Below are 21,961 nucleotides of genomic sequence, written 5' to 3'. Positions count from 1 at the left end.
ATAATAAAAAAATATGCAATAAAATATAATATGTAAAATATCTGATTTAAATTGAAAAAAATGATTTTGCGATTTTCAAGAGAAATGAAGGAAAATAAATTATGCTGTCCATCAACCGGCACTTAACAATGTATATTCTGACAAGTGCATGTTTAAGATGCGATCTGCCAATCGTTTCCAATCGCAATTTTCTAATGGTGCTGATATCGGTCGGTGTATACGCTCGCGGAATATACACCTGATGCCGCATTATAAATTTTAATGTGCACTTTCCGTATGGACGTGCTCAGGGTCGGACACGAACGTCGATATTTTCAAATTTGTGATGGGCGTCAACGTCTTTTTTTTACGTAGTAGAAATTTGGCGTCGCATTTACCATTCGCTTTCGTATCGCACTACGATCAATGATTCACATCGGTGCAAATGTAATCTAAGAATTAATCGCGCTTAGCAATTAATCAGTATCTCCGGACAATGGACATGTTCATTATTTGACATAAATGGAATGTTTAATTACTTTTAGAATACTTAATAAAAATGTATTTTTATTTATTGTAAACTGTAACGTTAACAGCCGGGGAAGACCTCGCGTTTAATTAACTGCGTATATTTCCAGATTTCGGATTTTATTATTCAACTTGAATATTAAGAAGATATTGTTGATTCTTAATTTATATAGCGACAGCGCAAGGAAGGAGAGCGATTAAAGCAAATTACCCCGTTTGATCGGTCGCAATTTCCACGTCGCAGAATCACCGCGATTATATGTTATCAGAAACGCTCGATATGTATCTACGTCCCTGCATTTACCCCGCGTATTATTGCGACCGGGAGACATTTGTCCTGCTAAGCGGAAGTTTTGCCCGTTTAGTTGATCTCCCCGGTCTATCGCGCTGTAAACTTCCCTTGACCGATTCTCCAACGGTGAACAAAAACAATAAAAATGAGATTATCGCTCTGTTCGGCGTGTCCGATGTTGCTTTTCGTTCTTCTCGACACTTCAGCAAGGAACATTTACTTCAACGTCAACGTCTTCGTGGACGTGATACTGAGCGTCCGAAGACAATATACCGCGGCGCCCGTTATATTCACTCATCCTGGAGACCAGTACGGGGATTACGGGGGTCAGTTCGAAATATCTTCCAAACGGCACAGTATTATTATTGCTAGGACACACATGTATATCTGTTACACAGGGAAAGAAATTATTAGTCTAATTAGAATAATCTTGGTTAATTGAATATATTGTGCTCTTGTTTTAATTTTAATAAAACAAGTATTTATTTCATTAATATACTGTTATTAAATTAATAAGATTATTTCCAATTAGATCTAATGCTGTTAATATAACATTATCTTCTTCCATGTATAAATATATTAACAGATTGTATGTCTGACACGTTTTGTACATTTATGTATGCCCAGTAGAATTTGCATTATTATATAAGCATATAATAATAAGATACCGTGCAATATGATTAAATAAGACTGTATCCTCACGGGTACTTTTGAATAGCGTATATTTTACTTTACACTTTACATTGTTATTTAGCTATTTATTTTATTTAACATTCAAAAAAGTCATGGAAAACATCTGAAAGCCCATGATTATTGTAAATTTCAGTAATTTAAGAAATACAAATTATGTTGACCACTTTGTTAAAAGATTCTCTATAATTCTAGTAAAAGATTATACGAAGTTTTTTTTTGTTTGAAGAACTCGAGAGAGTTCTCCAGCGTTTCTAATATCCGAGCTTGTTGAGCTGATTTTGAAAAATCCTTGCTATAGATTTACAAATCACACATCTGATACATGAGAGCAGCCGCTTGCTGAGCCGACATTACATAATGACCGCGGACATGCACTTCAAAATGTTGCGGACGTCACTCAGGTACTACCGACAAGTAGTTCACCCTATCACCATCGTCATTTTACCCGATTTCGAGGCGTATCTGGACTTTGCGGAGGCCACCAAGACCTACCCCATGTCCTTCCCGGTGTGGTTCATGCTGTTTCTCTACACCCCCGACAACGGTACCCATGACTACTGCCACGAGCCGGTCAGCAATCCCCTCAATCTGGCGTTCGACACGCAGATGCTGGTATTGTGCAACAACGATTCAGTCCTACGGGAATGGTACTCTGTCAATGGCGAGACCGTCAAAATCTTTGATTTGGCAGAGTGGGGAGATGACGAAAACAAATTTATTGCTCTAACAAACCTGTCTCTCTATGAACGGAGAAAAGACATGGAAGGAGTTGTTCTACGGGCGGTCACGGTCAAGGTGCTCGATAAGATGTGATTTTCGCTATATATGATATCTCTAGTAGCACAACTTCGTCGTCATAATATATAAAAATTTGCTGTTTATTTAAAATTCTGCGAAAGAGAAAGAGATATCTCAGATTGGTGTTACAAATCAATTTTGATTTTTAGCGCGATAAAGAGATTTATTGCACGTTAGATCATATCATCGCAGGCGTGTCATATTTGCATTTCATCAATAGTCGATATTGGCGTCATATTGACACTGCATTTGCATGTAATTAATAATTAATATGAGCATGATATTGAGAAATATTGGTTAATATTTAGTGAAGCTATTGTAGTTTGCTACTAGAGATACAATATATATGTATATGCATGTATAAAATAATATGTACGCTTTGATAATTAATTTATAACTAATATATTGCGAACTAACTAATAAATTAACAACTAATATTAGTGGAAATATTTGACACTTAAATTAAATGTCTTTTCAAATTTTTAACTGTTAAAAAATCGATTTTTACTTATCGGATATTACTTTATCTTCTCAAGAATGTGTATTATTTATTTAATAATATAATATTGTGAAGCATATTAGTATTATATAATTAGTATAATATAAATATATAATTAGAATTATGTAAATATAAAATATAATTTATATTATATAAATAATACAGTTTCTGAGAAAGATTATTATATCGATTTTTTTAACAATAGAAAATTTGTAATAAATTAAAGTAATAAAAACATAATAATTGTAATAAAATGATATACTATAATTCTACAACTCGTACGATAAAATTAATAATTGTAAAACGGATTTTTTGTTTAATTAATTGTTAAAAATCCAGGACACGTCGGTTATGACCAAGTTTGCTGGGAATTACGTGGCTAGCATGTACGGGAAAATATTGGAGGAGCTCACGTATTCTCTTAACTTTACCTTGAAGATCGTCTCGCAAATGAGCGAGCATGGTCTGTGGGATGAACAGAATCAGGCGTGGTCCGGAGTGATGGGCGAGATTGTAGCGGGTCGTGCGGATTTCGCTATCGCCGATATGTCGATGACGAGCTTTCGGGTACGCTTTGTCGATTTCACGCTGCCCTTGATCATATCCAGAAACACTCTGTATTTCAAGGAACCGGGAATATGTGGCGTCAAGTGGCTCGGCTATTTTCAGGTAATATGATTGACTAACATTAAAATTATATATGGGTTTATCCTTATCTCGTTATTGCCGCTACGAAAATAATAGATGAGAGTTGCCTAATGTGTCTGGCTACTTAAATCGTGCCTCATCAATTTTTTCTCATTGCTTTAACGCTAACAATAAAATAAATTAGCAGAAAGACAAAAATTTCCAGATTACACCTTATTTTCTGTGAATTACAAACACATTAAAAAAATCAAATATAATTATTGTAATTTTTGATCAATTTATGCAGCTGATAATAATCTAATGTAATTGTATTCTGCATTTTTATGCTTTGATAAAAGTAGATTTATTATAGAATATTTTATATTTATTTTATGTACATATTACAATTATTATAAAAGTTAATTTAATATTTTTATAAAACGAATCATATTTCCTAAATTGGGTAGACATATAATAGTAGCTGTTTTAAACATCAAACTACAGTTTTTAATATTAACTTGCATGCAAATTACCAAATAAGTAAATTATTAAATGAGAAATAGGTATAACATAAGATAAGTAATCACAATTTTAGCGACTATTTTCAATATATTGGAATAGCTCCTTTTCAAATCGCGTAAGCTCGATCGATCAAGCCTATTTAGAACTTGATCCGTTCACTCATCGTTATTGAGATCTCAACATCTCGAGTACTCGCAACTCGTCGCGTCGCGTAAAAGAGTCATGGTGCGGTCTCGTTTCGTGTGTACTTGGCGCGAGACACTAAGTACCGTGTCTCTTGATTTGATTTTGAACTAGACCTAATATCTTAATTCGTACGATCGACAGACATTCAATTTGTGCACGTGGGCTACGATTGTCACGCTGATAGCGATTGCGCCGCTTCTCCTATCCTACATGAAAACAATCCGCGAATCTGGAAGCATGATGGAACTGATCTCTGAGAATTTTATCTGCATTTGGGGTATCTTCTGCCAGCAGGCGCTTATAGGTATCACCCTATCCTATAAATCCTATAATAATAAACACGATTTCCGAGGCAATTCTAATTAAACATTCGGCTATAAAATATCACGATTCTATTTTCTCGGACTCTATTTTCTTCTTTTTCAAAAGTACAACTGGAGCTTATAAGTAAATTTTTTCCTCCAGAGTTTCCGAGAAGAACGTCGCTGCGCATCGCGTACTTGACGATATTTTTGACAGCGGTGTTGGTAGCGGCTCACTATTCGGCGGCGTTAGTCTGCTTCCTAACGGCGTGCACTCGCGTTCTGCCCTTTCAGACGATAGAAGAATTCGTCGACGCCGGCACCTATAAATTAATCGTTCTACGCGGCAGTGCCGACTACGACTTAGTCGCCGTAAGTTTACTCGGCGATCGAGGAGCTCGACTTTCACTTCTGCTCGTACACCTTTGAGCGAAGTTATGTCAAAGACCATGTTACATTCGGTAATATGGAATCATAATCACGTTTAATAATATTAATCGTGTGGTTTCGTTCACGCTGACGGTACATGAAGTGATAAATGGTTTGCGCGTCACAAGACGTTTCCGCGACAGTTTCAGGCGAGAAACAAGGAGCCGACGTCTTTCTCGGTGAAACTGATGAAATTAGTGAAGGACAAACAGGAACTGCCAGAGAATATAATGGATGGTTTTATGCAAGTACGATTGACAATTCGTATTTTTACGCACGACATCGAGACGAGTACAATATGAAATCAATTTTAACAATGTAGTTGCCTAATTTTTTACCTCCATGAGGAATTACTCTAGTTATCTTTTTTTTTAATTGATGTGATTACTTCCAGAGTGATGCTTGAAAAGTTCTTTGTATCGCTGTTTGTTTAGGTATGCAAGGAGAGAAGGGTTGCTTATATGCTGCTGAGCGCTGAGAAGAAAACCGTAGAAATGAAGATACCCTGTAAACTGTCGTCCATCAATACCGAAAGGATAGGCAACTTAGGAATGGTCCTGTCCAAGAACAACCCGTACACAGGCGTGATAAATTATCAGTGGGTATCGCGAAAGATCCTCTTCTTCTTTTTTGCGTTCAACCTTATCTTTCGGTTGTAAAAATAAAATCGCGTGCGTACCAGTTTGCAGAAATTTTCGGACAACGGTATGATGACGCGTCTGAGGGATACGAGATTTTTGCCGCAGTCGGCCAAAGACAAAACTTTCGTGCCAGTCCGCTTGGTTAACGTCGCCCCAGTTTTGGCGTTTCTTTGCGGAGGCATTATTATAAGCATCATGGTGTTGATTATAGAGAAAATTCATTATCGGTTGAAAAGAAAGAAATTTCAACCGAAAGTCTTTTATCCTGTCAGAAAGCTGTTTATCAAGAAGCAGAATAATTGAGAAAAAATTTACTATGTATATATCATGTTTGTGACAATTAATTATTCTTAGCACTTAAAATTTTCTTTACGCCGATTATCGTATACAATATGTATTGTGTGTCGTTATCTAAGATCGCAATAGACATTTAAATATTAATGTGGTAATCGTGACGCAGAGAGATGTGAGTTGCTCTAATTAATGGGCTAAAGATCCGAGTTCAAATTCGACCAAAAGTCGTCGGTTTTTATTTGATCACCACATTTCAGAATTTAATGGCAAACCACCGAGAGAATTTTGCTCAGAAGGGGACGCCGCACGACTCCTTGTGAGCGCAAAATAATACATTTCTAACAAAAGTATTAAGAATTAAACATATTAAACATGTCGTCGATATTTTTAAATGTATCTAACTCTGCCAAAGATGAAATGGGAAGAATGTCTGGTTTACGAGTCTTGCGTTGGCGATCTTGAATTATTTTTGAAATATTATTTAAATAATATTTTTAACAATTTTTAATTTTTTAATTTTTGTGATTATACAATATAGATGAATTTAAATTATTATATTGTGATATATATATGTTTACGTGATAACACTGAAATAAAATAAAAATTTAAAACATCTTCCTAACGCGAAAAAGAAACAAAATTTTAGTTTTAGCATTTTTTTTTAAATTATTCAATTTTTGTTGACAATTATTCAAGGAATTCGACATAAAAAATAAAATTAAACAATATTTCTTTCCATGCTCATCACCTCATCCCTTTTGCGAGACATGCACGTTTAAATTTATTGATCTTTATACATCGAAAACTAAGATACGTCGATATACTTGAAATAGTAGCAAAGTGATGCGCGGATAAGTATAATGTCAGCTACGGCGAGCTTAACCACGGCGAATAATTCATCGGTTTGGCCGATAAAAATCGTGCCGTCGCATATCTTTATGTACATAATTTGTAATAATAGTGCTACCGCACGTCCACATTAATCAGTGACACTCTTTCGCGCGCAGTCCTAGATCTTGAAATCCGATAAATTATTCTATGTGATGATCGTCCTTCAGTCACGCTTTTGCCCTTGAGGAAATCGCAGTACCCTCATTCTTCCTTTTAAACCTTCGACGGCGATAACCGCTGTGAGGTTTTTGGATAAAGAACTCCGCGATTCACTGTTGTCTTTAGTAGGATTTAGGATTCCGATTTCTTTGTGTTTCTCTGCAGTCTCATCTGTTTGTTTTAGTTCACAAGAGGGATAATCATTCTGAATTAAACGTTAATTATTTATTGCAAAGTGTCCAACTGCGTGAAATTGAATTTTATTCTTTACACAGTAGCCGTTTAATCTACATTTCGCAAAATGACATACGCAACAGCACGATCGATCGCAATATTTTTCCTCGTGTTGAGCACCAAACTGCTGACAGAGAGTATAGGCATTAACAATTATTTCCGACTGATCAACGACGTCCACAGATATTATCGCACGTCGTGTGTTATTTTCGTGCGGTCTGGCAATCACGGTGAGTACCGGTAATAGTTTCCGGCTATCATTTCTCACACTGCACTTCCAGCCAGCCGGCGAGAAGAAAGTTTCCGCGAACTTTCGAACAAATATTAAATCATTATTTCACGTGCAAATAATTTCATTTCTATACTTATTATTTAACTTTTATATTATACGATTAATTAAAAAAAAAAAAGTAAGTCACTTTTTTTTAACTTTTATCCTTGAAGAAATTAAATATTATGATTTATAGAACAACTAATTCTGACAAGTAAAATATAATATCATCTTCAATGTGAATATTGCAGATTTGAACACGATGACATTGGTGCACACGTGGTCGCGCGAATTCTCACGACACCGAGTCATGACCGTGACCATAACTTTCTCGGATCTGACGAGTGAGTACAACGAGTACTGGAAGAATGTCACGCAGCCGTTGTTTGTCGTTCTCCTCGACACCGAAGAGACCATGGGCGAGTTCGCTGAGACCACGAGGATCATAAAGCCCATCTCTTTTCCCATTTGGCTCGTTATGTTTCTTCAGCGTCCTGGGAATCCTCTCGAGGAGCGCTGCAGACATCCTATCGATAACGTATTCAACGTGGACTTCGGCACCCAGATGCTGGTTCTCTGCTACTCTCGCCCGATTCTAGTCGAGTGGTACGCCATTCGCGATAATCGCACCAGAACGTTCGAACTGGCCTTGTGGTCCCCCGATAGAGGTTTACTTTTAAGGACGCGAAAGTCCCTCTACGCTAGGAGGAGCAACATGTTCGGCGACGTTGTACGCGTAGCGTCCGTGATCGTAAGTTTTTCGCTCTTACTCCTTGCGAGTTCCGTTGTGCGCTGCTTTTTTTGCGAATTAGAAAACGGTCGTGAGCAGCGACCTGGATAAAAAATAGTCGCCTTTAAAGAAAAATTGCCTCGCAATTTGCCACGAAGTCGATATTAGAACTTAACAATGATTTATAGACTCGTAGATTTGAAAACTGACTTGACAATTCTGTTGATACATGCACGAAGAATTCGCCGCTGATCTCGCATGAGAACGGTACGGTCGGCGGATTTTTCGGTCTGTTGCTAATAGAGCTCAGCAAAGTGATGAACTTCACGGTGGAGATGCTGGATCCGGTGGAGGGATTCGGCATCTGGAGCAAAGAGAAAAAGGTGTGGACAGGTGCGATCGGCCAGTTGGTGGCCAACGAAGCCGATATCGGCATCTCCGCATTCACGATGACGACTCACAGACAAAACGTCATCGACTATACGATACCATTGATACGCTCGAATTACCGCCTATATTTTAAGGAGCCTGACACCTCCTTTGTGCAATGGTCTTTATACTTAAAAGTAATAATTATCTTTATATCAACACTACCTATACATTAATTAGTATTAATAATTGGTATGGATCAAAATTAATATATTACGCATATATATTAATTATATTGGTTACAATGATAGAATGTTTATAACAATGATAGAATTATGCAATGATAGAAGTTTAAAACTGCACAAAGACCTATAATCATCCTGTTTATATATAAAATTAAAAATACAATTACTTAAGATTGTTTAATCACATCTCTGGGAAAAGATATAGTGTTAAGATTACTTACGCTAAAGATTACTGTAACAAAGTCTAATGGATTAAATTGCTGCTTTTCCTCACCAATAAATATTTCAGGCATTCAGCTCTGGAACTTGGATAACATTATTAATGACAATAATAACCGCTTCTATTCTGTTGACTATCATGAAAACAAAAGGATACTTTTCGATGAACTTAATGCTCGAGAACTATATTAAGGTTTGGGGTATTTATTGTCAGCAGGGGTTGTCAGGTAACGTTTCATCGTTACTAGAGATATTTAATATTTGTCTAGCATAATATTTTCGTATTATTAGTCACGTTTTAACCAATTAATGCATAGATATGTGTTAATATATGCTAATATATATCAATATGTGCCATGTATACATATAGCCAGAACTTTTTTCTTTCAACTCGAAATCCTTTGAAATTTTCAGGGAATATACTTCATTATATCCTTAAACAACCCTGAAAATTTTTCATTTTTGGAATAGAAGTGGGTTTCCGAGTTATAAAAAAAAAAAAAAAAAATTTTTAAAATGTCAACAAATTTCCAAAGTATTATTTTTCGAGAACTATCATGCCATGTTTAGCAAAATTATACTTTGCTCATAATTTACCGCCAGTCTATTGAAAATCTAATTTAATTTTGAATTCTAATTTATTTAATTTTTTTTTTTTTCAATAGACTGGCGGTAAATTATGAGCAAAGTATAATTTGCTAAACATGACATGATAGTTCTCAAATACTTTGGAAATTTGTATTCAACATATTATTAAAAGAAATAAATAAATATTTACTTTTTAAAAATTTTAAAAAAATAAATTAAAATAAAAAATATTAATTTTTTCCCTCAATTTTCTCAAACAATCCGTTTTGCTCCTTATTTTCGAATATATTTTCCGAAAAATATCAATTATTTACATTAAATTTACAAAATTGATGATAAAACCACAAAAAAATGTCATATTAAATCGAAAAGTTGACATTTTAAAAACTTCATAACTCGGAAACCACTTCTATTCCAAAATTAAAATTTTCAGGGTTGTTTAAGGATATAATGAAGTATATTCCCTGAAAATTTCAAAGGATTTCGAGTTGAAAGAAAAAAGTTCTGGCTATCTGAAAATGGCGATTTTTCGAAAATCGATCGGCTTTAGATGGCCATAACTTAACGAAATAGAAGCAATCAAGTAAAAAATGGGTAGATTTCTTCAGAGTATACCTGAACAAAAAATATCAGCTGCTGATCAACCCTCTACTTCGAAAACTGTAGATATGACAGCATTTCAAAAATAGGCAAAATTTCTCTAAAACAGTGGTTTAGTTAGCAGCTCGCCGTGAAGCCGGACTTGAGTGTAAACCAATGACCAATTTTTTCCTTAAAAGTAGAGGGCTTACAGAAAAGAATGCGGCCTCAAACGAGTCTCTAAGTTATACAGAAGCTGAGATATAAATTTTTGAAAATGACTGAAAAATCGACTTTTTTTCAAAATTAAAAAAATTCTCCAGCGGCCGGATTTGATCGAATCGGGCTCAATTTTTCAGGATCATCTCCTTTTCTAGTCTACTTTCGAGGAAAAAATCGGCATCAAAATCGGTGACCCGCCCCCGCAACTTTTGGTCGAAAAGTAATGGATCTGCCCATATATATATATATATATATATATATAGTGTATATATGTATATTTGCACCATAATATAATGCACATGTATATATTTTATGGAAAGAATTTCCCAGCGAGTCACCGGTGAGACTGGTTTTTCTCTCGATTTCTACTTCGTCGATAGTAATTCTGGCCATCTATTCTGCCTCGTTGATCAGTTTTCTAGCGCTTTGCACGCCCAAACTGCCTTTTTCTACTCTAGAGGGTTACGTTAAGGATGGCTCTTACAAATTAATTTTGTTGCGAAATAGCGCCGAGTACTACGTTCCTACTGTGAGTTCGCTGCTTATAAAGCACAGAAATTACATATTCTCGCGCAACAGTAATTTGTCAGTCACAGTAATTTCGATTAAAACGCTCGCAAATAAAAGCACAGTCTTGTAGCCGAGATTGAAAGCATTATAAAAGTTAATATTTTACATGACATACACAAGTAGTTTAGTAATTTTTTTGTAGAAAAAGTAATTTTCAACGTTAGAGAATTAATTTTGTAGAGAATATATACTGTTCTTAAATTTTTTTGTATTCTTATAATGTAAGTATTACTGGCAAAAATTCGTAAAGAAAAGATCATATTCCTATTATAAGGTAAAAGTACCAATACCCGGACGCTTAAGAGTATAATAGGTGTACCAATACCCGGACACGTACCAATGTCTTTTAAGAAAATATAAATTTATGGAAAAAAACGTTTGGATATTATAAAAAAAGTTTTAAACTACAAAAAAAGAAATATTTTTATCTTTGATTTTAATTCGCGTTATTATACTTATATAAATAATAAAGGTGTCCAGATATAGGTACATATGTCCGGCTATTGGTACTTTTACCTTAACTGGAAAAAAAATCGTTTTTCTTCAAATTATGTTTTCTATACAATTTTGCAGCACGTCAAGGATCCCGTTTTTCTGCAAATGTACGAATTGTTAGAAGAAAAATATTTACCGCTGTCAACGACGGAGGGATTCGAGAAAGTTAGCGATATTACTTAATTATAATGAAATCAACGACGTTAAGTTTCGTTAAGTCGACCATTCTCATGTAAATTCTTACGCAGCTCTGCGAGAAAAACAAGTTAGCGTTTTACACGACGGAGGTATTTAAAGAGGCTATTAACATTTATATACGGTGTAGCATCGTGTATATTGAGACCGGAAGAATCGACAATTTGGCGATGACTCTAACGAAAGGAAATCCTTACACTGGCTTCATGAATTACCAGTAAGTCCTAAATATATATATTTATTTACAAAGACACATTTTATTATTTAATATACATTTATTGTTTAGAAGACTGCTATCCTTCATTGTACTACGTAATTGTCTGATGTTTATAAGTTTTAATGTTTGTTAATGCATGTGATAAAAAAATCAATAAATTTTATTAATATCACAAATTTTTAAAAATATAATTTTTAATAATTTGTTAGGTATAAATTTCATATATTTGGTCTTATAAATATTTATATAATTATGCAAGAATATCGTTAAATTTTAATGTTGTTGAAATCACTATAAATTACAAGAAAAGTTGCATTATAATATTCAGATAGAACTACTTGTGACTGTTTTACCCTTTTCAAGAGAAAATGCTTTAAATATATTTTCATATTTTTCAGCTTGCGGAAATTGCATCTTAATGGCGTTATACACAAATTAAAGAACAAGTATTACATACGAAGTAATTATCCGAGAGAGGTAACTTATTACGGTTTGGTCGAATTAAGCGATGTAACGCCAACTCTGACGATGGTGGCGGCCAGTATGGTCCTGGCACTTTTTATCTTGATAATCGAGAAAATGTATTATTCGTTTAAAACTCGATGCTCTAAGAACAACAAATTGTCTGTCAAAAATTTGAGTTATAATCTCGGCGTAAAGAATAAGTTGCGAAAGGGAAACGAGAGAAATTTAAACCTTCAAAGATTTTATAATACGAGACCGATCGGATATTGGCCATAATAATAAAATAAATAAATAAATAAAAACTATTGTGAATGCTTATAGATATAGGAATACTGGATATTTAAGGAATTATTTGTAAAATAATATTTGTAACATATAATTTGTGCTTATCAATTTAATTAACAGTTTAATAAAACACTTTAAGATATATTTTACTATTTTGGAAAGAACAATTACTTTACAGATAATTTTAATTTGCTGTCGTTTTACTTTTTCGCAAAACAATGCTGCATATTACGTGCGTGTATTACATAAACAAATATAATTAATAAACGTAGATAATAATAACTAATAAATTAATAAAGTATTTTCAGATTATAAGTACCTAAACAAAAGGGAGATCATTAACATTGTAACATATAATATTAACATTGCAACATATAACTCTTATTAAAGTTATAATATATATTTGCATAATTATAAATTTTAATTTAGATAATTATTAACATTTATAACTTGCTATTTAAAATAGTTACAATAATTTACGTCTACATAAATTATTGTTTCATCTATCATATTTGATTCGTTGACTTTGATAATCTTTAATGTATAACACTGTCAATATTACCGGCAAACGGAAGTTCGCATCCGCAACTTGCAGTTCCTTGCTGCAGTCGATTCGATAGGCACTCAGGTGGCGTAGCTTCGCCGCCGGCGGGCGCAACGGATGCGAGCTAGCACGCGCTTACGTTTCCGCTTTCTGTTTGACCGGAAGTGACCTTTGCCTTGTTAGAAAAAACCTGCACGCACGCATCAATCCCGACAGTCGACAGCCGTTCCATACGTATAACAGGTACCGCTTCAGTATACGTATAATACGTGTAGAACGTGAGTAGCCTTTACCGTTGCACCGAAGCTAGTGACTAGTAGCGACGGCATTGATTATCAATTACGCCAATTACGGAAATAAACGCATCTTCCGCGAGTACCACCAATCAGCGACAAATTAATCGCGACTAGCACGCGATGGCTGTAGCGTGACACTGAGAATAGCTTCTTCTATTACCGGATCGGTCCCGTTAAATTGCGATTATGTGGGAAAGAATAAGTATTTATTAAATATTAACTATATTTAATTTATTAAATATTTATTAAATATTAAATATTTATTAAATATTTTCCCGTGAAACATATTGTAGTGCGTGTCGCGGTTTCGTTGCAATTCTCTCTTTTTGATGAGAAACATGAGTGTTCCACGAACATAAAACTTGAAAATAAAAGACGCCATCGCGTTGAGATGCTCGATGGATTTCTCTTTTGAATTTTTAGTTAATATTTGTGTTTTTCCTAGAACACTAAGGTCTTCGTGTCAAAATAGAAAAGAAGTGTTTTTTCTTTTCGGATGTAGCCTCGGGCCTTGGACAATGTAAACGTGCAACCGCACGGCCTTGATGATTGTAACCATAGCTACTGCACGACGTGACACAGCAAAAAGTTCTAGAAACAAATATTTACAATTTTAATATTAATTTTTCGGTACCTCATCATCAATATTGTAGTTCGTCTTGCTAAATTTGTTTTTCACTCTTACTCCAAATATTCCTAATTCACAAATTCAATTTTTAATTCTAATTTAGAGCAGAAGGAAACATGACAAATAAGCTTTGTCATTTTCTTTCTGTACTTCTGGAGAAAAACTTCGGTAAAAAAAAGGGACTTGATGGTGACGCGACTGCACTGCGAGACGACTTGATGATGCATCTTCGCGCGGTCGAACGGCCTCGAAATGCACTCCGCAGACGCAATTGTCTATTATCGTTCGCAAGGATCGACGACTGCCGTTTCGAGAGGAAAACAAGATTCCCCGACTGGCCTCTCTCTTGTCGTCGCGCGTAGTAGCCATTGTTGTCGCGTTGTGTCATCTCTGGGCTTGTCCATCAGTACGCCATTACACCGCGCTGACCAGAGAGAAAGAATATTTCTGCAGTCAATCGTAACAATAACAATAATTATGAACCAGGAAACAATAACGCTCGGTAACGATGATTGTTGCGGAGAAAACAATGATGGTGATGATGATGATGACAACGGATGAAGCCTCGCTCTAAAAATAAAGTCGTAAAATCTCGCAATAATGTCTTCCTTTGAATTTCGACAGCGTTTAGTGCAAGATTTTAAGATTTTTTTTTAGCGTTACATAAATAGAAAAGGATCATTTTCTCGTTAGAATTTAATAAAATTGTTATATATGTATAAAGAAAGTTCTCTCTTTACAATAAAATATATTTAAATATATTATAGATTATTATTATGGCCGGATAAACATATATTTATGAATTATAAATTATAGCTAAATGGCTATTGAGAAATTAAAGGAATTTTTGTTGTAAATATAAAATCCAAATAAAATAAAAAACACTTTATATTAAAGCGAGATGTATCATCGTTAGATATTTCAACATATCGCCGAATATTACACGAATTAAATAGCTCTTCTACTTAATTACGGATATTCGTTACGCACTCAAATAGTTTCGAAGTACAATGTTTCCAAGGTGGCCCAGTGCTAATTATTACAATAGTGGTTTCTACCTTAACGGAGACGATAATTTGCGTCCGGCGAGATGAGAAGTTTGACGGTTGCTCCTTCAGTTAAATCCGCCACTGAGACCTCTTCGGCTACCGCGAAGCTCATTAACGTGTCCGAGAGCGTAGGAAGGTGTTAGCTACACGCTGGGTTATTTGTCCTTATGCGACACTGTCGTCGACTGATGATTTTTTAGAGGAAGCGGCAGTGATCAGCCACGATAAAAATCGTGAGTCCAATAAAAACATGGGTCGTTGTCCCCATTATGCCGCGGCCATATAATCGGAAATTATTTAACCGTCCTATTAGACATAAAACAGCGCCTGATAACTTGATTAGTCTTTCGCAGATAAACCGCGCTATAATAAGCGTACCAATTTTTTCTTTTCACCACTCACGAGCTAAACGATTCGGTTAGTAGGTCGTAGATAATTGACGTAATATGTGTTGTTACGCGGCAGGAAAGCAATAATTAATTCATACTTACAGAACATGACGAAGGTGTTACGCTATTATTAATTTTATTATACAGTATTTAATAGTGTAATATTATTAGTTTGCACAAATTAAACATTATATATTAATATAAATATTTACTCTGATAATTAAAAGTAAATTTAATACATCCTCCGTGCTTATATTCTTTCCGGTATTCTGATTTCGAGATTGTATCACGAAAGAAACACGAAAGAAAACAAGTGTTTAATTCCTATTCAGATCGTTACGCTGCGCAACTATATTTTCGATCAATATCTGTGTTCGTTATTCCTCGTTTTTGTTAAACTCTTTATTTGTCACGCGAGGGACGCGATGTCCACTCAACACTCCGTTCGTTCAATGTCAAAACCGAGAGGACCGTATCTCTCGATCAGCATCGTGATCCAGGTACCATTGCGAAACGGCCGATCGTAAAAGCGGTTAATTGCCGTAGCACGGTTTTGCCCAAAATAGGCGAGCACCGGGGACCCTCGGCGCATGCAACAGATACTTTTCATCTCCGAAGGACTCTTTCTCTCGTGTACTCTCACATTTATCTACGTTATTAACGCCATTTATGCTTACAATTTTTACTTCTATTATTACAATCAGAATGTCTCTCACGATTAATATTGCTCCTCACGGTCCTCCTTTATCAACCACGCATTTATTTTACATTAATAGCGGAATAAATCCGCTCGATCATCTCCGTTTTCTTTTCCCTTCTCTTTCTCTCCTTCTTTATCTCCCGCCAACGTTAACGGAGGCGACCCACGTATGCCGGGTGCCGCGTGGGTGTGGGCTCTGCGTACGTACGTGTCCGCACGCACTGCAGTGGGGGCACACGGAGCTGCGGTACCCCACCGCCGCCGTCGCCGCCGCCGCGGCGGAATGGAATGGAAAGGAAAAGAGCTGTGTAGTGCACCTACAGCTGGCCTATCCGCCTGCCGTAGACACGATTATGTTTCGTGTCTGGCGAACCCATTCAGTGCTTCTCACGGCACGGGGGCACATGGTGCGGTCGCGGCCGCAGACGGTCTCTCCGCGAGTGGTGCACGCACGCGAGCCGCGCGACGAAGGAGCAGTGCAGCGAACTCCGGAAGATAAGCCCGCCGAGGAGGTCGAAGGGTAAAGCGAGAAGGAGTTGAGAGGACAAGGGCAAAGAGTAACGTTAAGTTATATATTTTAAAAAAGAGAGAGAGAAAAAACATTGAAGACGCTTTAAAAATGTTGAAAACTTTGGAAGATATTTTCCGAACGGATTATATTCATTAAATATATCAAATAAATATATTGAAATACGTACTGTAAACTATAATAACACGAAAAGCTGCGATAAAACTTATAAAAACAGAAATGTTTAAAAAGGAGTGCAATATAAAGAATAATAATAAAAGAAGAAAAAGAGACTAAAAGAGCCGGTGCCACGTGTGCGTCATTTTTAAAAATATAATTCTGCTCTGAAGATACCACGCGGAAAAAAAAAACGTGTTACATCGGAAGAAGAAACTGCGTCGCGGAGACCTGCGAGAGCACTCCGCGCGCACTTTCGGGGGAGATTCGGCGCGTGTCCGGCGGCCGCGGTGCGGACGTGTGTGCGATGTGAAAAGCCCGGTTCCGTGCTAATTATGACAGCGCGCGACACCGTGAAACGCGGTTCTCGTCGATAAAGTTCCGCGAGCCCCCCCGTGCCGAATGGCGCGTCGATTCCGCGCTCTCTTCTTCCGGCCGCACATGCATGGAGATCCTTAAGTAGTGCTATCGCGAGTATCGCGTATCCAAACGCGGGCATCAGCGGACGCGCCCGAGTCCGGGAAGATAAGAGGAAAGGAAGAACGCACGGCATTCCCGGAGACCGGAAGGCGGAAAATCGGCGACTCACGATCTTAGGATCACTCGGGTGTCGTGAAGGTAATTAGCGCTAATTAAGCGAAATTTCAAATCGGAACTAATTGTATTATTACGAAGGAGGAAGAGCATTCCTGGCGTCCGGAGTTTGCATCGCGCGCGCGCGCGGATCATTTATCACGAATGGGGGAGAAGCTTAATTGTCGAAAGAGAGCAAATTTATGCGTGTTATCGGCGCGCTGCATCGGCGCGTCCGTTTTTGCTTTGCGCGCGCTTCAAACTTTGACGGCTAACGAATGAAAGAGAAACCGGATGTATAATGGAACAAATGGGATTTAATGCAACGATTCGCGCTGGAGAAAGCATAGCAACACGGTAATCGAATAGAATGTAACTGAACGTGAAACACAGCGACCGATTTTGCATAATCGGAAGATTCAGTAGAAACGGCCGATCGGTCAGATCGCGCGCGCGCGGAGCGCTTAGATAGGAATTCGAAAGTCTCGATGTGATTCCCAAATCAATCATCGATCCGCTGATTTACCGCGGATCTCTCTCACGATCGATGTAACAATCTGCTCGCGCTCCGTTATGTGGGGAGGGGAAAAAAAGCTGCGCAACAAATTAGTGGTTGAGGACGAGGTAAAAAGCGTTGCGGACTTGTAAATCAGCCCGTTTGTTACTCACGGAAGTCGGACTGTGTGGCGGCTTCCGAAGCGTATAGAGCAGGCCCGCGCGAGGTGCGCGCTCGCAGTAATGTACAGCGTAGATGCGATCAGAAATTTTAATTAAACCGTTATGATCGTTCTCGTTGTCGACGTGGAAACTGGAAAGTTACGCAATCGCGTAGCGCGCGGCTGACGATAATTAATTGCAATTTGTTTGTAAATCGCGAAATTCTGTCGCGAAAACGTTTTCCGCAGCGAGATAAATCACGCGGCGTTTTTTTTCTTTTACCTCGCAAAAGATAAATTTTATACAGCGTCTCTCTTTGACGTGAATTAATAATCGATAAACCAAGGTGAATTTGAAGAAGCTGGATCACTTCTTTTTCAAGGAGGATCATCTCCTTGCGGTTTGCGTCTAGTGGCCCCTAAGTGGATAGCGGCGAGGATTGTTGTTGCGCGCGGGCAAATTATGTTGACTCGATTACATCACTCTCCTGCAAGAAGCGGCTTCGCTAGCGGATCGTAGATGTCGGGGGACCAGAGTGCAGAGCGCGCTACACGACTTTCTGGGAGACGAATCGCTGTGTGTTGCACACGACGTGAATGCCGACGACGGGAACGGTTCTCATCCACTTACGCGGAATTAGATCACTCGCTGTCCGTTCGGAATACCTATGATTCCGCAGGAGAGAGGAAGTCGATCCGCTAAGTTTCACACGGAGATTGACGGAGATGCGATCCCCGCACATTATGCCCCGCGCCGACGTAATCAAAGTGCGACGTACGAGTGGAAGGGAATAACTCCGCGATTATTAGACACGGCGGTTAAATGTAGACATCAAATTACTCTCTCGGTTAGGTGCACGAGGAATCGAGGAAAAACAGTTCGCAAGCAATCTCCTCCTTCTGAGCGAGCGCGCACGAATTTGCGCCGCGCATCCTTCCTCAAGGCAAATGAAAATATATTATTACACAGAAAAAAAAAGAAGTATCAAATCAACACTAATATACTTGTATATACGCAAGAATATATAATCTTGAAATAAGATTATATTGCGTTAAACGAAGAAAACTTGCTTGAATGAAGTCATTTATATAGTTAAACGAAGTTATAATTTAATTAAGTTTATATAGTTCAATTAAGAAAAAAAAAGTTAAAATTCTTATAAGAAGATTACGTATATTCTTACGTATATGCAAGTATATCATTTTTTCCGTGCACCAGCACTAGTAATAGACAATAAAAATCTCTTCTTTTTGAAAATAATATTCGGAAGATATACATACTGTTTTTTTACATTATTTGTGTTTTTATTACACTTATCAGGAGATCGTTTCTCTTAATCCACGCATTCTTTCATTGTTCTCGAAGTTGGAGAACCTCGCGCGCCTTATATAGAGAGCGCGGCAAAACTGGGTCAGCGTTTTGCGTTAATGCAACTGAATCTTATTTGAATTATCGACGTCGTAGACAACTCTTCTAACATATTCACGGATCGGTCCACTTTTGTTAGACATGGTGGCGAGCAACGCTGCCGTCGGCCTACTCGATTAACAAAGAGCGGGCGAGAATGGGAGCAACGCTCCGCTGTACGCGTGGAAAGCCGTGAAATGACCCGCTCGTGATGGCGTCTCTAATGGAAAAATGTATGAATTTTTTCTTGTTGCAGACCTAACGAGAGAGACCGGCCGCGAGACCGCGAGTACAGCGAGCAGGAGTTTCCCGTTATCGAATTTCGCGGTGCCAAGGAGCAAGAGCAAGAGGGACGATTCTCGTCCATCCGACAAGATTTTGCGAATCTCACGGTTTCCTGGAGCCTCTCACGAGACGAATCGCACGATAAATAAAATAGGTAAATCCGAGTTAGTCATTCGCCTTGCCTCGTTCTTTCTCTCTCTCTCTCTCTCTCTCTCTCTCTCTCTCTCTCTCTCTCTCTCTCTCTCTCTCTCTTTCTTTCTATCGCGCGCGATAAACTCGCGAGCTGCCGGAAGTGTAAAAAGCGTTGACGTATGATGGACGATTTCGAATTTTGCTCGGCCGAGTCTCGTGTACGGGAAACGTTTACTCCGTTACGTGCGTGCGAGGTTTACGCGTTTATTCCCTTCTTCGGTGCGAGCGAGACTGGCACAGCGTGACGGATTCGCGGATTTAGACGCATCGGCGGCAATGATGATTGTTCGGTCAGAGCAAACGGGATAAATGCCAATGCGATTCGCAGATGGGAAATAAAATAAAATTTTGAATCGTACTTCTGTTCATCAGCGATTTTCGTCTTCGCTCAAGTTGCACATATAACTTTCGGGTGAAAGTAGAACGTAAATCAACTTTGAAGGAAGAAAGCGAATTTTGAAAGGAATCTTTTTACGATTTTGTTGCTTTTTATTTCATTGATTTTTATAAAGTCATGTAAACTTGGAAGTTACTTATCCACATATCTACATTTTTAAATTTTAATAATTTAATTAGTTTTCTATTTATCAGTTGTATAATTTTGTTATAAACAAAAAAATCCGGTTAAGATTTTTAAACAGAGAGTTAGGAGAGAAATAAATCGATTGACATTTTAAGTAGAACGTACCGCGAATTTTATGAAAAACAAAAGAAATTTTAAATTCCAATTCTTTGAAGAGTTTTCTTCCCTGTCATTATTTTACTTTAAGATTAAGCGATAAAAATAACACGAGCTCATGTGGAATTAATCGGAATTACTGAACAATTGTGTCGTCGGTTAACAGACGGTTAGCCATTAAAAGAATAAATTCCTGAATGTAGGAAACGTCCTCGGGATCGTTTAAAATAAAAACGATTGTGCCGGCGATTATATAGGCTTGTCGCTACCAATTAATAAGGAATTCCAAACAATCTCAACGGTATATTCAATCTCTGACTTACGAGGCACACTATCCCTAATTACGTCCGTTACCGTGAAACGTTTCGGAAAGTTTCGCGCTTTTGTTTTCTTCGTTAACTCGCGCGATTTATATAGAGCCTAATTATACCTAGCGGGACCGTGTGCTCGCGCCGGCGAGCTGCAACTATTTCATTAACATACGTAAGTATCGTGTCACGTAACAGGTATGCGAACCGGTAGATCTTATCATCTCCAATTAACTGTCCGTTAGATATTAACTTTACATGGCATGCATTATTGACAATTGAAGCAAAGAATATATCGCAAGTTGCGGCAGGCTGGCTTCATTTTTGAGGCCCGAAAGCTCACGTAGCGTAACGAAGACAACACGTCCAGCCGTTACGTCACAAGGGATTATATCACGCGCGACGGTATATAATCATCGATAATGGTGATGATCGATCTGTCCTGATCGCGGGAGGCATCGCGCGGGCACGGAGCTCCGCGCGATGCCGATCGCTCCCGCTGGCCATTTATGGCGGCTCAAGAGAAAGGAAAGAAAGAGAGAGACGTGGCTGTCAATCCTCGATCTTCGCGCGCGAGTACGATCGCACGATCGCGCCGGCCGCGATTAGAATGCAGCCGCGCGTTTCGTCGCCTCGGACGGTCGCGCGCGGTGCGCGACACCCACACGCGCGCTGAGAGACGAGAGACGAGCGTGAGGTGCGCTCGTTGCAAAATGTGCGACCGGGTGTCACTGCCCACATGCGTTATGTTGCGTTGCGTCGCGTTGCGTCGAGTTGCGCGGCGTGACACCCACATGAAACGCAGCTACCGACACGGTCCTTCGGAGAGTCCGAAGCCGCGACACGCTCCCGTCGATTAATAGACTCGGCGACTCGCTGTTTCTCCCGACGACGTGCGTTTCCCGAACGAAACGTTAATATCTCGTCCGGCGAGACGGGACGGCGATTTTCAGCGTGGTCGGTGATATTCGAACGCCGCGGAACGACCTTGCGTGAGTCGTGCCGACGCGGACGTGTGGACGTCGAGACGCGCGCGGCGAGCGCG

The 21,961-nt window shown here is 38.2% G+C and overlaps 3 protein-coding genes and 1 long non-coding RNA gene across 5 annotated transcripts in view; 3 read left to right on the top strand and 1 right to left on the bottom strand.

Moving 5' to 3' along the window:
* Positions 1-895: 895 nt before the first annotated feature.
* On the top strand, positions 896-6,255 carry LOC139817370 (glutamate receptor 1-like). Its single transcript, XM_071785405.1, has 8 exons — positions 896-1,125; positions 1,791-2,287; positions 3,129-3,458; positions 4,266-4,428; positions 4,590-4,798; positions 4,999-5,103; positions 5,290-5,453; positions 5,538-6,255. Exons 1-8 carry the CDS (start codon positions 945-947, stop codon positions 5,797-5,799), a joined length of 1,911 nt encoding a protein of 636 aa, XP_071641506.1. The 5' UTR covers positions 896-944; the 3' UTR covers positions 5,800-6,255.
* A 131-nt stretch (positions 6,256-6,386) lies between these two features.
* LOC139817371 (probable glutamate receptor) lies at positions 6,387-12,668 on the top strand. Its single transcript, XM_071785406.1, has 8 exons — positions 6,387-7,304; positions 7,597-8,096; positions 8,315-8,641; positions 8,979-9,135; positions 10,618-10,826; positions 11,441-11,527; positions 11,611-11,774; positions 12,173-12,668. Exons 1-8 carry the CDS (start codon positions 7,142-7,144, stop codon positions 12,513-12,515), a joined length of 1,950 nt encoding a protein of 649 aa, XP_071641507.1. The 5' UTR covers positions 6,387-7,141; the 3' UTR covers positions 12,516-12,668.
* Positions 12,669-12,766: 98 nt separating this feature from the next.
* On the bottom strand, positions 12,767-18,290 carry LOC139817372 (uncharacterized). Its single transcript, XR_011733212.1, has 3 exons — positions 18,058-18,290; positions 15,051-15,347; positions 12,767-14,439 (listed from the first exon to the last, which is right to left on the bottom strand). It is a non-coding gene; the product is annotated as an uncharacterized lncRNA (long non-coding RNA).
* LOC139817369 (uncharacterized) overlaps positions 16,365-21,961 on the top strand; it is a 38,393-nt gene continuing 32,796 nt past the window's right edge. For both annotated transcript variants that reach the window (XR_011733211.1, XM_071785403.1), the window contains exons 1-2: positions 16,365-17,433; positions 19,709-19,891. The gene's annotated coding sequence lies outside the window, so the exon portion shown is untranslated. The remainder of the gene's footprint in view (positions 17,434-19,708; positions 19,892-21,961) is intronic.

Source organism: Temnothorax longispinosus, chromosome 8 (genome assembly GCF_030848805.1).
Source record: "Temnothorax longispinosus isolate EJ_2023e chromosome 8, Tlon_JGU_v1, whole genome shotgun sequence".
In the NCBI taxonomy this organism is placed as follows: domain Eukaryota; kingdom Metazoa; phylum Arthropoda; class Insecta; order Hymenoptera; family Formicidae; genus Temnothorax; species Temnothorax longispinosus.
This window is presented reverse-complemented; position numbering and strand designations above follow the sequence as displayed.